This window comes from Salmo salar, chromosome 20 (genome assembly GCF_965601325.2).
Source record: "Salmo salar chromosome 20, fSalSal1, whole genome shotgun sequence".
In the NCBI taxonomy this organism is placed as follows: Eukaryota; Metazoa; Chordata; class Actinopteri; order Salmoniformes; family Salmonidae; genus Salmo; species Salmo salar.
This window is the reverse complement of record NC_138310.1, coordinates 19,709,593-19,725,735: the sequence shown is the minus strand read 5'-3', so window position 1 is coordinate 19,725,735 and position 16,143 is coordinate 19,709,593. Positions and strand designations below refer to the sequence as shown.

General features: G+C 44.3%; 1 protein-coding gene across 1 annotated transcript in view; it reads left to right on the top strand.

The window, feature by feature from the left end:
• Window positions 1-16,143, top strand: part of LOC106579947 (stalled ribosome sensor GCN1) — a 37,380-nt gene that overhangs the window by 19,813 nt on the left and 1,424 nt on the right. Inside the window, exons 44-55 of the mRNA XM_014160373.3 lie at window positions 2,092-2,256; window positions 2,436-2,597; window positions 2,769-2,861; window positions 3,015-3,158; window positions 3,347-3,616; window positions 5,224-5,337; window positions 5,451-5,681; window positions 5,931-6,124; window positions 6,265-6,379; window positions 6,815-6,911; window positions 7,112-7,260; window positions 7,431-7,541. Of these exons, the coding sequence (XP_014015848.2) occupies window positions 2,092-2,256; window positions 2,436-2,597; window positions 2,769-2,861; window positions 3,015-3,158; window positions 3,347-3,616; window positions 5,224-5,337; window positions 5,451-5,681; window positions 5,931-6,124; window positions 6,265-6,379; window positions 6,815-6,911; window positions 7,112-7,260; window positions 7,431-7,541 (1,845 nt within the window). The remainder of the gene's footprint in view (window positions 1-2,091; window positions 2,257-2,435; window positions 2,598-2,768; window positions 2,862-3,014; window positions 3,159-3,346; window positions 3,617-5,223; window positions 5,338-5,450; window positions 5,682-5,930; window positions 6,125-6,264; window positions 6,380-6,814; window positions 6,912-7,111; window positions 7,261-7,430; window positions 7,542-16,143) is intronic.

Genomic DNA, 16,143 nt, shown 5'->3' with positions numbered 1-16,143 from the left:
TGTTCCACCTTTGGGGTGTCAGAGCAGCGAACAGTTTTGACTGGGCTGAGCGGGAACTGTGCTTCCTCAGAGGTAGGGGGGCCAGCAGGCCAGAGGTGGATGAACGCAGTGCCCTTGTTTGGGTGTAGGGCCTGATCAGAGCCTGAAGGTATGGAGGTGCCGTTCCCTTCACAGCTCCGTAGGCAATCACCATGGTCTTGTAGCGGATGCGAGCTTCAACTGGAAGCCAGTGGAGAGAGCGGAGGAGTGGGGTGACGTGAGAGAACTTGGGAAGGTTGAACACCAGACGGGCTGCGGTGTTCTGGATGAGTTGTAGGGGTTTAATGGCACAGGCAGGGAGCCCAGCCAACAGCGAGTTGCAGTAATCCAGACGGGAGATGACAAGTGCCTGGATTAGGACCTGCGCCGCTTCCTGTGTGAGGCAGGGACGTACTCTGCGAATGTTGTAGAGCATGAACCTACAGGATCGGGTCACCACCTTGATGTCAGTGGAGAACGACAGGGTGTTGTCCAGGATCACGCCAAGGTTCTTAGCACTCTGGGAGGAGGACACAAGGGAGTTGTCAACCGTGATGGCGAGATCATGGAACGGGCAGTCCTTCCCCGGGAGGAAGAGCAGCTCCGTCTTGCCGAGGTTCAGCTTGAGGTGGTGATCCATCATCCACACTGATATGTCTGACAGACATGCAGAGATGCGATTCGCCGCCTGGTTATCAGAAGGGGGAAAGGAGAAGATTAATTGTGTGTCGTCTGCATAGCAATGATAGGAGAGACCATGTGAGGATATGACAGAGCCAAGTGACTTGGTGTATAGCGAGAATAGGAGAGGGCCTAGAACAGAGCCCTGGGGGACACCAGTGGTGAGAGCGCATGGTGCGGAGACAGATTCTCGCCACGCCACCTGGTAGGAGCGACCTGTCAGGTAGGACGCAATCCAAGCGTGGGCCGCGCCGGAGATGCCCAACTCGGAGAGGGTGGAGAGGAGGATCTGATGGTTCACAGTATCAAAGGCAGCAGATAGGTCTAGAAGGATGAGAGCAGAGGAGAGAGAGTTAGCTTTAGCAGTGCGGAGAGCCTCCGTGACACAGAGAAGAGCAGTCTCAGTTGAATGCCCAGTCTTGAAACCTGACTGATTAGGATCAAGAAGGTCATTTTGAGAGAGATAGCAGGAGAGCTGGCCAAGGACGGCACGTTCAAGAGTTTTGGAGAGAAAAGAAAGAAGTGATACTGGTCTGTAGTTGTTGACATCGGAGGGATCGAGTGTAGGTTTTTTCAGAAGGGGTGCAACTCTCGCTCTCTTGAAGACGGAAGGGACGTAGCCAGCGGTCAAGGATGAGTTGATGATCCAGCATCCAACAGCAAAGCGCTACAGAGGTTAGTGCGTTCGGCCTAGTGCATCACTAGGACGGAGCTCCCTGCCATCCAGGAGCTTTATACCAGGCGGTGTCAGAGGAAGACCCTAAGAATTATCAGACTCGCACCACCCAGGTCATAGACCGTGCTCTCAGCTACCGCTTGGCAAGCGGCCCCAATGCACCAAGTCGGGAACAAACAGGACCCTGAACAGTTTCTAACCCCAAGCCATAAGACTGCTAAATAGTTAGTGCAAAATGGGTCAATGGTTAACTATTTAACTTTTTTGACTCATAACATATGCTCCTGCTACTGGTTATTATCTGTCTCTTTATTCCTAGTTATATGTACATATCTACCTCTTATCTCGTACCGCTGCACATCAATTCGGTACTGGTACCCCGTATATATAGCCAGGTTATCGTTACTCATTGTGTATTTATTACGTGTTTCACTTTTCTATTATTTCTCTCTGCATGATTGGGAAGGGCTGTAAGTAAGCATTTCACTGTTAGTCTACACCTTATTACGAAGCATGTGATGAATACAATTTGATTTGATCCCCTTTGTCTATCTCTCTTTTGTCATGTACATTAGTCACACTAAGACAATTCAGTATTCTGTTATTACTGAATTATAGTATTCTACACTTTTGCCTGAATCTGAGTCTTTGGATTCTGTGTTCTCTCCTGCTTCTGATCCCTGGGTTACTGAATGGGGCTTCTCTGTGTGTTGTAGATTGCTGCGAGGACACTTGGAGACCTGGTCCGTAAGCTGGGAGAGAAGATCCTCCCAGAGATCATTCCTATCCTGGAGGAGGGTCTGCGCTCAGACAAGAGTGATGAGAGGCAGGGCGTGTGCATCGGTCTGAGTGAGATCATGAAGTCCACCAGCAGGGATGCGGTCAGTACCTCAACACATACCTGGTCACTTTTTTATTAATTCATTATTTAACCTGGAAGTCCCTTGAGATGAGTATACAGTTTGAGGAAACCTTTTTAAACGTCTTATACATAGCAGGGTTGTGTTGTGACGTGATCCCATGGTAGAGAAGCAAGGTCACAATGCGTGTATGTTTCCAGGTGCTGATATTCTCTGAGTCCCTGGTCCCCACGGTGAGGAAGGCTCTGTGTGACCCCCTGGAGGAGGTACGAGAGGCTGCAGCCAAAACCTTTGAGCAGCTCCACGCCACCATCGGTCACCAGGCCCTGGACGACATCCTGCCTGCCCTGCTCAAACAGTTGGTGAGACACACACTCGCATACAAACACACACACACGAATCCACTTTACCGCTAACATTCCTCTGTATCCACACATTTTGTTCAGTAATACTCACTCCCCTGTCCCTCTGGAGAGGACAGAGGACCCACCATGGAACAGAATATAGAGTGATGTTAATGTTTCTGTGTGCAGGATGATGAAGAGACTGCGGAGTTTGCTCTGGACGGTCTGAAACAGGTGATGGCAGTGAAGAGTCGCTCTGTGCTGCCCTACCTGGTGCCGAAGGTGAGCTGTCCAAACATACACCTCTGACAATGGTTCATCTCAATAATAATTGTATTGGATTATATACCACTTTTCCTGATGCTTAAATGTTTTTAAAGTCTTTTATAGTTTGAGTGTAGTTCTGCGTATGAATGCTCTCCCCTCCCCTGTCAGCTCACTGCTCCTCCAGTGAACACGCGCGTGCTGGCCTTCCTATCTGCTGTGGCTGGAGACGCTCTGACGCGCCACCTGGGGGTCATCCTGCCCGCCCTCTACTCCTCTCTGAAAGACAAGCTGGGAACAGAGGAGGGACAGCAGGTAACAACAGCATTCTTGATTACAAGATGGTTATAAAGCAGTTCCAAGTGCAGGGGCACTACTTTAACTGGCCGTGGTCTTAACAGTCGTCTTGGGATAATATTACAGTGGTTGTTAGTGGGCGGTTGTGGTCAGTAGATGATGGGTATGTCCCCAGGTTTATATTACCCCCCGCGCCTCTCCTTCAGGAGCTGGCCAGCTGCCAGGCAGTGATCCTGTCTGTGGAAGATGAGGTGGGTCAGCGTATCATCATCGAGGACCTGCTAGAGGCCACCAGGTCACCGGATGCCGGTCTCAGACAGGCTGCCGCCACCATCCTCAACGGATACTTCTCCCACACCCGCCTGGATTACAGTGCCCACACACGCAACCTGCTGTCAGGCCTCATCCGCCTGCTCAACGACTCCAACCCTGAGGTCCTGGTGCAGAGCTGGGACGCCATCAACTCCATCACCAAGGTTAGCAGTTGGCACCAAGAGCATTACAGGAACTGGGAATGGGTTTGACTGGGTTTACTTAAGTCATACAGTAGTGTTGTGGATCATTATGCAGCATTGATTTCATAGGTAACCAGAGTACCTAGTGGCTATTGGTTAACTAACATAGTACAGTGGCAAGAAAAAGTATGTGAACCCTTTGGAATGACCTGGATTTCTGCATAAATTGGTCATAACATTTGATCTGATCTTCATCTAAGTCACAACAATAGACAAACACAGTCTGCTTAAACTAATAACACACAAACAATTATACGTTTTCATGTCTTTATTGAACACACCGTGTAAACATTCACAGTGTAGGGTGTTAAAAGTATGTGAACCCTTGGACCTAATAACTAGTGTTCCCTCCTTTGGCAGCAATAACCTCAACCAAACGTTTTCTGTCGGGTTGAGGTCAGGACTGACTGGGCCACTCCAGGAAGCCATTCTGTTGTTGATTTAATTCTGTGTTTTGGGTCGTTGTCCTGTTGCATCGCCCAACTTCTGTTGAGCTTCAGTTGGCGGACAGATAGCCTAACATTCTTCTACAAAATGTCTTGATAAACTTGAATTCATTTTTCTGTTGATGATGGCAAGCTGTCCAGGCCCTGAGGCAGCAAAGCAGCCCCAAACCATGATGCTCCCTCCCTCCACCATAGTTTACAGTTGGCATGAGGTTTTGATGTTGGTGTGCTGTGCCTTTTTTTTCTTTCTCCACACATGGTGTTGTGTGTTTCTTCCAAACAACACAAATTTATGTTTCATGTATACACAGAATATTTTGCCCGTAGTGCTGTGGAACATCCAGGTGCTCTTTTGCGTACTTCAGACGCGCAGCAATGTTTTTTTTGGACAGCAGTGGCTTCTTCCGTGGTGTCTTCCCATGGACACCATTCTTGTTTTACGTATTGTAGATTTCTGTAAGTCTTTAGCTGACACTCTAGGATTCTTCTTAACCTCATTGAGCATTCTGCGCTGTGCTCTTGCAGTCATCTTTGCAGGACGGCCACTCCTAGGGAGAGTAGCAACAGTGCTGAACTTTCTCCATTTATAGACAATTTGTCTTACCGTGGACTGATGAACATCAAGGCTTTTAGAGATAACTTTAACCCTTTCCAGCTTCATGCAAGTCAACAATTCTGAGATCTCTTTTGTTCATGGCATGGTTCACATCAGGCAATGCTTCTTGTGAAATGCAAACTCAAATTTAGTGAGTTTTTTTTTTTATAGGGCAGGGCATCTCGCAGGGCATCTCTAACCAACATCTCCAATCTCGTCTCATTGATTGGACTCCAGGTTAGCTGACTCCAATTAGCTTTTGGAGAAGTCATTATCCTAGGGGTTCAGACTTTTTCCAACCTACACTGTGAATGTATAAATTATGTATTCAATATAGACATAACATTTGTGTTATTAGTTTAAGCACACTGTGATTGTCCATTGTTGTGACTTGGATCACGATCAGATCGAAAATGATGACAAATGTATGCAGAAATCCAGGTAATTCCAAAGGGTTCACATACTTTTTCTTGCCACTGTATGTCTCGATGTGTGAGGTAATGTTAAACTCTAGTTTGTGTTTGTAGAAACTGGACGCTGGCAGCCAGCTGGCTCTGATTGACGACCTGCACAGAGACATCCGGTCAGTGGCAGTAGACGTCAAGGGTCAGCACCTGCCTGGGTTCTGTCTTCCCAAAAAGGTAGGCCTCTCTCTCCTCTTGACATGTACAGTCACATCCTCAAGCTGACTAGTTTTGGCTCTCTCCTCTCCTCTAATTCTCTCTTCTTCTCCTCCTCTTTCCCTCTTCCCCAGGGTGTGACCTGCATCCTGCCAGTGTTGAGGGAAGGAGTGTTGACAGGCAGTCCTGAGCAGAAAGAGGAGGCGGCCAAAGCGCTGGGAGGAGTCATCAAGCTGACCTCCTCTGAGGCTCTCCGACCGTCTGTGGTCAACATCACTGGACCGCTCATCCGTATCCTGGGAGACCGCTTTGCCTGGAGCGTGAAGACTTCTCTACTAGAGACACTCACCCTGCTGCTGGCCAAGGTCAGTGTCTGCTGCTGATTCTGAGGTTAAAGGTTTCGTTTGGTAAGCACAACATGGGAGACAGGAAAAACATTTTGAAATGTGGTTAATACATAAAATAATCCAAAAATAAGTGTTTTTTTTCATTTTTTTTCTTAACGTTTTCCCATTTTGTGCCTACTAAACACAATCCTGTTGTTTCCTCCCTGCTGGAAGAATGGTTGGTATCTTGCTCTGGTCCTGACCCTGTTGCTCTGCCCCTGTCTCCAGGTAGGCATAGCCCTGAAGCCCTTCCTGCCCCAGCTTCAGACCACCTTCCTGAAGGCTCTGCAGGACTCCAGCCGGGCGGTTAGACTGAAGGCTGCTGAGGCCCTGGGCCAGCTGGTCTCCATCCACAGCAAGGTGGACCCCCTATTTACAGAGCAGCTCTCTGCCATCCACAATGCTGAGGACTCAGGAGTCAGGTATGCAAAACCAGGGAATTCTGGGAAACACAACGTGAAGAGTAGTGATCAGTTCTATATAGGATTCCTCTCATTTAGGATTTTTGGGGGGATTGATTAGATTCAATCAATCAGCCTAGTGTTTTGCGCCCTTTTTTCAGGGAGACCATGCTACAAGCCTTACGATTCGTCATCCAGGGAGCAGGGTCAAAGGTTGACCCAGCCATCAGGAAAAACATCACCACCACATTGCTGAGTATGCTGGGTCATGATGAGGTATGTTTACGAGCAGATACACTGACAAAAGCATGTATGAATGCAACAGATGTTTTTAAGGCGGTCTACTGATATCCCCCCGCTCTCTCAATGGTAATTGCTAGAATTGAGTATAAAACTATTTCAGTTTGATCTTGCTAGCTAAATATATCGTAGACCTGCAATACTGAACCTGGCATAAGCATTTCGCTACACCCGCAATAACATCTGCTAAACACGTGTATGTGACCAATAAGATTTGATAAGGACATATTCAGCTCCATGTTTCAATGAAAGGATCTTTCAGAGTGCAATGTTTCGTTTTACGTCTGATCAAACTAGACTTCCGTCAGTCAAGGCAGGATGTGGCTTAATGAAAGGGGTTTTAGGCCTCCTTATCAGCCAGTGTGTATGAAAGGCTTATATAGAATAATTTAGTTCTAACTTTGTGTGTAGGATGCTACACGCATGTCCTCAGCAGGTTGCTTAGGAGAGCTGTGTGCCTTCCTGTCTGAAGAGGATCTGAGGAGTGTGTTGCTTCAGCATGTCCTGGGTAAGAATTTACACTGTCACACCATACTCTTCGCCCACGCACAACCCTTTATATAGCACAAACATTCACACTTATGATAAAAGGTATTCACACATTGAATTAACACTTTATAATTTCTAACACTTAACTCTTGACTATCAAGACTATAATGTAGTAAGGAAAGACTTCTGTTTAATCTATGAAAAATGTTCTTCACCTAGCTGACATATCAGGCGTGGACTGGATGGTGCGTCATGGTCGCAGTATGACTCTGGCCATCGCAGTCAAGTCTGCCCCTGAGCAGCTGTGTGTGGAGGAGTACAGTTCAACCTTGACTGAGGCCATCCTGGCCAGTGCCACCGCAGACAGGGTAGGAACTTCATACATCTGGTCAGATCTAAGTGGATACCGCTCCCTTTAGTTTACTCATTCTGTTCACCCAGACCGTGGAAGGATTGGCTTGTCAAGCACTCTTTCCCTTGCCAAACCATACCTCTTTCTCCTCTCTGACTGAACACTGTGTACTGTCGTCTCCTCCAGATCCCCATAGCCACCAGTGGGATCAGAGCCATGGGCTACCTGATGAGACATCATCTCAGAAACGAGGGAGCAAGTGGCTCATCACAGCGCATCATCACACAGTTTGTCAAGGTGAGGCAGGGGGGTACTTTCTCAGGAGGAATCTGTTACGTCACTTTTTCTCCCCCCCATTTACAAAATTAATGTTTCTCAAATCAAGCACTGAAGTGGGTATATTGTTAACCTCTTAAATGTAATGGCAAAATGTAGATTTCCGCCTAAATAGACATACCCAAAAGTAACTGCAATTCATGTGTAATTACATGATTCTGACACGCAAACACTTGGTATATTTGGAAAGAAGGCATCTGGGAGATTATGAGGAAATGATCAGAAGATGGGAGTTATCGTTCAGAATACATAATATCAAGCACACACTAACTTTTTTTTATTTTGAAAGTGATCTTTCATTGACGAGCTATAAGTGAATTATTGATTCCCAGAGCTGGAAACACATCAGATGGCTTCCACAACATGTGAACAATATCAGAGAAAGAAAAAGGGACCGATAGACCTAACTAGAAATGGGCAGATGTTTTAGTAAGTGGTGTCAGGTGAGGTCACGTGACGTTTCCAAGTGTATCTAAACCTCTCCAAAGTGGCATATGTCTGTAAATTAGGTCATTCCAGTGCTATTACATATTTGCAATCCCTAAATGCTATTTGTTCTGTATAAAAACACAATTTCTACCATATCAACCTCACTCAAGCATTGTGGTGTTATAGGGTATCCAGGGTACATTCAAGTGTCCTTTCAACCTCTCCAAAGTGTCCAAATGTGGAAATTGCACTATTTTTGCACACTGGATGTACCTAAAAGCTATTGTTCACTATAACTACATTTCTACAACACCAACCTCTCTCAAACATTGTGGTGATATCCAAGTGTTTTTTCAACCTCTCCAAAGTGCCTGAACGTTTAGCCTAGGCATATCCAATGTATTGGTCCCACATACAAATTAACTGTTTACAAAACAATATAAAAGCAACAGATATACAGTACAAGTAAAAAGTGTAGCACACCTACTCATTCAATGTTTTTTCTTTATTTTGACTATTGTAGAATAATAGTGAAGACATCAACTATGAAATAACACATGGGATCATGTAGAAACCAAAAAGGTGTTAAAAGAATCTGAAAAATATTTTGATTTGTTAAAGTCGCCACCCTTTGCCTTGACAGCTTTGCACACTCTTGGATTTCTCTCAACCAGCTTCACCTGGAATGCTTTTCCAACAGTCTTGAAAGAGTTCCCACATATGCTGAGCACTTGTTGGCTGCTTTTCCTTCACTCTGCGGTCCAACTCATCCCAAACCATCTCAATTGGGTTGAGGTCTGGTGATTGTGGAGACCAGGTCATCTGATGCAGCACTCATCACGCTCCTTCTTGGTAAAATAGCCCTTACACAGCCTGGAGATGTGTTGGGTCATTGTCCTGTTGAGAAACAAATGATAGTCCCACTAAGCGCAAACCAGATGGGATGGCGTATCACTGCAGAATGCTGTGGTAGCCATGCTGGTTAAGTGTTCCTTGAGTTCTAAATATAATCAGTGTCACCAGCAAAGCACCATCACCTCCATGCTTCACGGTGGGAACCACACATGCAGAGATCATCCCTTCACCTACTCTGCGTCTCACAAAGACACAGCGGTTGGAACCAAAAATCTCTAATTTGGACTCGTCAAATCAAAGGACAGATTTCCACCGTTCTGATGTCCATTACTTGTTTGATGGCCCAAGCAAGTCTCTTCTTCTTATTGGTGTCCTTTAGTAGTGGTTTCTTTGCAGCAATTTGACCATGAAGGCCTGATTCACGCAGTCTCCTCCTCGATTATATTGAGATGTGTATGTTACTTGAACTCTGAAGCATTTTATTTGGGATGCAATTTCTGTGGCTGATAACTCTAATGAACTTCTCTCCAGCAGAGGTAATTCTGGCTCTTCCTTTCCTGTGGCGGTCCTCATGAGAGCCGGTTTCATTATAGCGCTTGATGGTTTTTGTGACTGCACTTGAAGAAACTTTCAAAGTGCTTGACATTTTCTGGATTGACTGACCTTCATGTCTTAAAATAATGATGGTCTATTGTTTCTCTTTTCTTATTTGAGCTATTCTTGCCATAATATGGACTTGGTCTTTTACCAAATAGGGCCATCTTCTGTATACCACCCCTACCTTGTCACAACACAACTGATTGATTGGCTCAAACGCATTAAAAATGAAAGAAATTCCACATTCACTTTTAACAAGGCACACCTGTTAATTGAAATGCATTCCAGGTGACTACCTCATGAAGCTGGTTGAGAGAATGCCACGAGTGTGCAAAGCTGTCAAGGCAAAGGGTAGCTACTTTGAAGAATCTCAAATATAAAATATATTTTGATTTAACACTTCTTTGGTTACTACATGATTCCATGTGTTGTTTCATAGTTTTGATGTCTTCACTATTATAGTACAAATGAAGAAAAACCCTGGAATGAGTAGGTATGTCCAAACTTTTGACTGGTGCTGTACATAAGACATTTTTTAAATATTTTTTTATCAAACACACTTGTCCTTCACTAAGAAAGGTGCAAAAATAGAAATAAGCTGAACTATTCACAAATGGAATTCGTGTTAGTTTTACCTCCCAGGTGTAGATGATTAGATTTCACTTTCACCGTAGCTTAAGCATGTCGTTTTATTTTATTTATTTCACCTTTATTTAACCAGGTAGGCCAGTTGAGAACAAGTTATCATTTACAACTGCGACCTGGCCAAGATAAAGCAAAGCAGTGTGACAAAAACAACAGAGTTACACATGGAATAAACAGACATACAATCAATAACACAATAGAAAAATCTATATACAGTGTGTGCAAATGTAGTAAGATTAGGGAGGTTTAAATAAATAAGTTGTGATTTAGTCTTTGAAGCAGTCCCTCTCTGCCAGGAAATAAAACGCAAACTGGCCTTTCGGACAGAAGATCTGGCATTTCACCCTGTTTTCCCCATGAGTATTTTGTGCAATGCTTGCAGTTCATCCTTTTGTCTCTTGGTATGTGTGTTGGATAGTGGCGCTCACCTTGAGTGGGGTGTCTTGTGATGGTTGCTTTGGGCCCCCAATTCAGCCATTTCCAACACACCAGCTGCTCTCAGAAGGCCAACTAGGAGAGAGGGGTTTGACTTTTTGCTTTGGCCATCTACTTGTAGAGAGTGAAAGCATTTACTGTAACAATGTCCATAAAGTGGTAAAAAAAAAAGGATTATACCACTTCCCGGTCTTGTGGAGTACCTGGTAGTATCCTATCAGAGCCTCAGATAGGTTGACACATCCCTCCATGCTGGCATTGTAGTTCTTCACAGGAATGGGGACATTCTTCCCTTTTCACCCTCCTTGAGACATGGTTGTTACTGAATGCCTTATGCTGTGTGGTGAGCATGGTTACTTCCCTAGTGTCCTTCCATGTCACAAAAAGCAGCTTGTTAGTCCTGATCCAACCTATGGTCCCCCTCCGCTGTCTTTGTCATGTCGTTTACCTTGGTTTTGGAGAAACCGATTCTGTTAGGACAAATGGTGCCACAAGCCCCTATTTTCTTTTTCAAGAGGTCTATGAAAAGTGGATGTAGAACCATCAGACGGGTGATTGCCATAGCGGGGGGGGCACTTGCTGGGGAAGGGTTGCTCTCAAACCCCATCAAAATCATCTGCATCCTCCACTCTGAATTACAGTTGACTAAATTTACTAAATGACGTTACTGTAAAGTAAAAACACCAGTGACTCACATAGGTGTAATGCACACACACAATGCAAACTGTAACACTTAAGAGAGGAAGGCAGAGGTGTCAACCACAAATGAACAATGGTCTTGAGAGTGCAGTGGCCTCAAGTTACAAGATGGCACGTAGAACAGCAAACAGTGAACTAATATGAAACATAGAAAATAACTACTTTGGAATTATATAACATTGAAATTACTTGTTATGTAGGCCTATGTAAACTAAATCCAAAGCACAAAAAGCAGGCAACTTATAAACCATTAAATGCATATAGTGAATTAGCTATATAAAGTAGAGGTCGACCGACTAATCGGCATTTCAAGTTTTCATAACAATCGGTAATCAGCATTTTTGGACGCCGATTACATTGCATATATATTTGTAATTATGACAATTACAACAACACTGAATTAACACTTATTTTAACTTAATATAATACATTAATAAAAATCAATTTAGTCTCAAATAAATAATGAAACATGTTCAATTTGGTTTAAATAATGCAAAAACAAAGTGTTGAAGAAAGTAAAAGTGCAGTATGTGCCATGTAAGAAAGCTAACATTTAAGTGCCTTGCTCAGAACATGAGAACATATGAAAGCTCGTGGTTCATTTTAACATGAGTCTTCAATATTCGCAGGTAAGAAGTTTTAGGTTGTAGTTATTATAGGACTATTTCTCTCTCTACCATTTGCATTTCATATACCTTTGACTATTGGATGTTCTAATAGGCACTATAGTATTGCCAGCCTAATATCGCGAGTTGATAAGCTTGAAGTCATAAACAGCGCTGTGCTTCAAGCATTGCTAAGAGCTGCTGGCAAAAGCAGGAAAGTGCTGTTTGAATGAATGCTTACGAGCCTGCTGCTGCCTACCACTGCTCAGTCAGACTGCTCTATCAAATCATAGACTTTTATATTATAATATAATTATAATGACACACAGAAATACGGAAGCGTTCAAGATTTTATCGAACGGGTGGCATCCACAAGTCTAAATATTGCTGTTACATTGTACAACCATCAATGTAATGTCATAATTATGTAAAATTCTGGCAAATTAATTACGGTCTTTGTTAGGAAGACATAGTCTGAACACAGTTCGCAACGAGCCAGGTGGCCCAAACTGCTGCATATACCCTGACTCTGCTTGCACAGAACGCAAGAGAAGTGACACAATTTCCCTAGTTAATATTGCCTGCTAACATGAATTTCTTTTAACTAAATACGCAGGTTTTTAAAAAATACACTTGTGTAAAGATTTTAAGAAAAGCATGAATGTTTATGGTTATGTACATTGGTGCAACGACAGTGCTTTTTTCGCGAATGTGCTTGTTAAATCACCCGTTTGGCGAAGTAGGCTGTGATTCGATGAGAAATTAACAGGCACCGCATTGATTATTTGCAACGCAGGACAAGCTAGTTAAACTAGTAATATCATCAACCATGTGTAGTTAACAAGTGATTATATTAAGATTGATTGTTTTTATAAGAAAAGTTTAATGCTCGCTAGCAACTTACCTTGGCTTCTTGCTGCACTCACGTAACAGGTAGTCAGCCTGCCACGCAGTCTCCTCGTGGAGTGCAATGTAATCGGCGTCCAAAAATGCTGATTACCGATTGTTATGAAAACTTGAAATGCCGATTAGTCGGTCGACCTCTACTTTATATAGCTAATTCACTATATGCATTTAATTGTTTATAAGTTGCCTGCTTTTTGTGCTTTGGATTTAGTTTACATAGGCCTACATAACAAGTCATTTCAATGTTATATAATTCCAAAGTAGTTATTTTCTATGTTTCATATTAGTTCACTGTTTGCTGTTCTACGTGCCATCTTGTAACTTGAGGCCACTGCACTCTCAAGAACATTGTTCATTTGTGGTTGACACCTCTGCCTTCCTCTCTTAAATGTTACAGTTTGCATTGTGTGTGTGCATTACACCTATGTGAGTCACTGGTGTTTTTACTTTACAGTAACGTCATTTAGTAAATTTAGTCAACTGTAATTCAGAGTGGAGGATGCAGATGATTTTGATGGGGTTTGAGAGCAACCCTTCCCCAGCAAGTGCCCCCCCGCTATGGCAATCACCCGTCTGATGGTTCTACATCCACTTTTCATAGACCTCTTGAAAAAGAAAATAGGGGCTTGTGGCACCATTTGTCCTAACAGAATCGGTTTCTCCAAAACCAAGGTAAACGACATGACAAAGACAGCGGAGGGGGACCATAGGTTGGATCAGGACTAACAAGCTGCTTTTTGTGACATGGAAGGACACTAGGGAAGTAACCATGCTCACCACACAGCATAAGGCATTCAATAACAACCATGTCTCAAGGAGGGTGAAAAGGGAAGAATGTCCCCATTCCTGTGAAGAACTACAATGCCAGCATGGAGGGATGTGTCAACCTATCTGAGGCTCTGATAGGATACTACCAGGTACTCCACAAGACCGGGAAGTGGTATAATCCTTTTTTTTTACCACTTTATGGACATTGTTACAGTAAATGCTTTCACTCTCTACAAGTAGATGGCCAAAGCAAAAAGTCAAACCCCTCTCTCCTAGTTGGCCTTCTGAGAGCAGCTGGTGTGTTGGAAATGGCTGAATTGGGGGCCCAAAGCAACCATCACAAGACACCCCACTCAAGGTGAGCGCCACTATCCAACACACATACCAAGAGACAAAAGGATGAACTGCAAGCATTGCACAAAATACTCATGGGGAAAACAGGGTGAAATGCCAGATCTTCTGTCCGAAAGGATATACACTGCTCAAAAAAATAAAGGGAACACTTAAACAACACACCCTAGATCTGAATGAAAGAAATAATCTTATTAAATACGTTTTTCTTTACATAGTTGAATGTGCTGACAACAAAATCACACAAAAAGAATCAATGGAAATCCAATTTATCAACCCATGGAGGTCTGGATTTGGAGTCACACTCAAAATTAAAGTGGAAAACCACACTACAGGCTGATCCAACTTTGATGTAATGTCCTTAAAACAAGTCAAAATGAGGCTCAGTAGTGTGTGTTGCCTCCACGTGCCTGTATGACCTCCCTACAATGCCTGGGCATGCTCCTGATGAGGTGGCGGATGGTCTCCTGAGGGATCTCCTCCCAGACCTGGACTAAAGCATCCGCCAACTCCTGGACAGTCTGTGGTGCAACGTGGCATTTGTGGATGGAGCGAGACATGATGTCCCAGATGTGCTCAATTGGATTCAGGTCTGGGGAATGGGCGGGCCATCCATAGCATCAATGCCTTCCTCTTGTATGAACTGCTGACACACTCCAGCCACATGAGGTCTAGCATTGTCTTGCATTAGGAGGAACCCAGGGCCAACCGCACCAGCATATGGTACCTAATGGCAGTCAGGCTACCTCTGGCGAGCACATGGAGGGCTGTGCGGCCCCCCAAAGAAATGCCACCCCACACCATGACTGACCCACCGCCAAACCGGTCATGCTGGAGGATGTTGCAGGCAGCAGAACATTCTCCACGGCGTCTCCAGACTCTGTCACGTCTGTCACATGTGCTCAGTGTGAACCTGCTTCATCTGTGAAGATCACAGGGCGCCAGTGGCGAATTTGCCAATCTTGGTGTTCTCTGGCAAATGCCAAACGTCCTGCACGGTGTTGGGCTGTAAGCACAACCCCCACCTGTGGACGTCGGGCCCTCATACCACCCTCATGGAGTCTGTTTCTGACCGTTTGAGCAGACACATGCACATTTGTGACCTGCTGGAGGTCATTTTGCAGGGCTCTGGCAGTGCTCCTCCTGCTCCTCCTTGCACAAAGGCGGAGGTAGCGGTCCTGCTGCTGGGTTGTTGCCCTCCTACGGCATCCTCCACGTCTCCTGATGTACTGGCCTGTCTCCTGGTAGCGCCTCCATGCTCTGGACACTACGCTGACAGACACAGCAAACCTTCTTGCCACAGCTCGCATTGATGTGCCATCCTGGATGAGCTGCACTACCTGAGCCACTTGTGTGCGTTGTAGACTCCGTCTCATGCTACCACTTGAGTGAAAGCACCGCCAGCCTTCAAAAGTGACCAAAACATCAGCCAGGAAGCATAAGAACTGAGAAGTGGTCTGTGGTCAACACCTGCCGAACCACTCGTTTATTGGGGGTGTCTTGCTAATTGCCTATAATTTCCACCTGTTGTCTATTCCATTTGCACAACAGCATGTGAAATTTATTGTCAATCAGTGTTGCTTCTTAAGTGGACAGTTTGATTTCACAGAAGTGTGATTGACTTGGAGTTACATTGTGTTGTTTAAGTGTTCCCTTTATTTTTTTGAGCAGTGTATATATATCTCCTATCTATCGGCCGATTTTAATCGGTATTGAAAAATCATAATCGGCCTCTAATACAAAGTAATTTAATTACAGATCTAAAAGTGATCCAATCCTTCTAGAAAGCTATCTTTGTCGGCCGGGTCCAAATCCTCGTTGTCCAAATCGCTCCCCTGATCTGAGTCCGACCAGTATTTTAGTCAAAGCTTATATGTCTGTATACTTATTCATAGCTGCCTTCTTTTTAGCTTCCTGTTTGATATTCTTATATTTTCTATCCTCCCCCCGAAGCCATATTTTATACTAAATGGATGAAATTAAAGCGATTTAAACAAATTTAATCTGTTTACAATGTAATGTAGCGTGCTCGGTAGCAATAGTTCGCTTTACGCATAAAAGGTTCTAGGCCTTGCTTGGTCCCACACAGGTCAGCTGCATATCACTGGAAAGCTTATCTCATCAGCTACAAGACTGTCAAGGTGCCATAGTAGCCAATCCCGTGTAATGGATGCCTACGGTGCGTAAGCAGGCGACGTCATATTTTTGAAGCGCAAAGATAGTCACTCGGTGGACATTCGATGTTGACATTAAGTCATACATCATCAGATAAA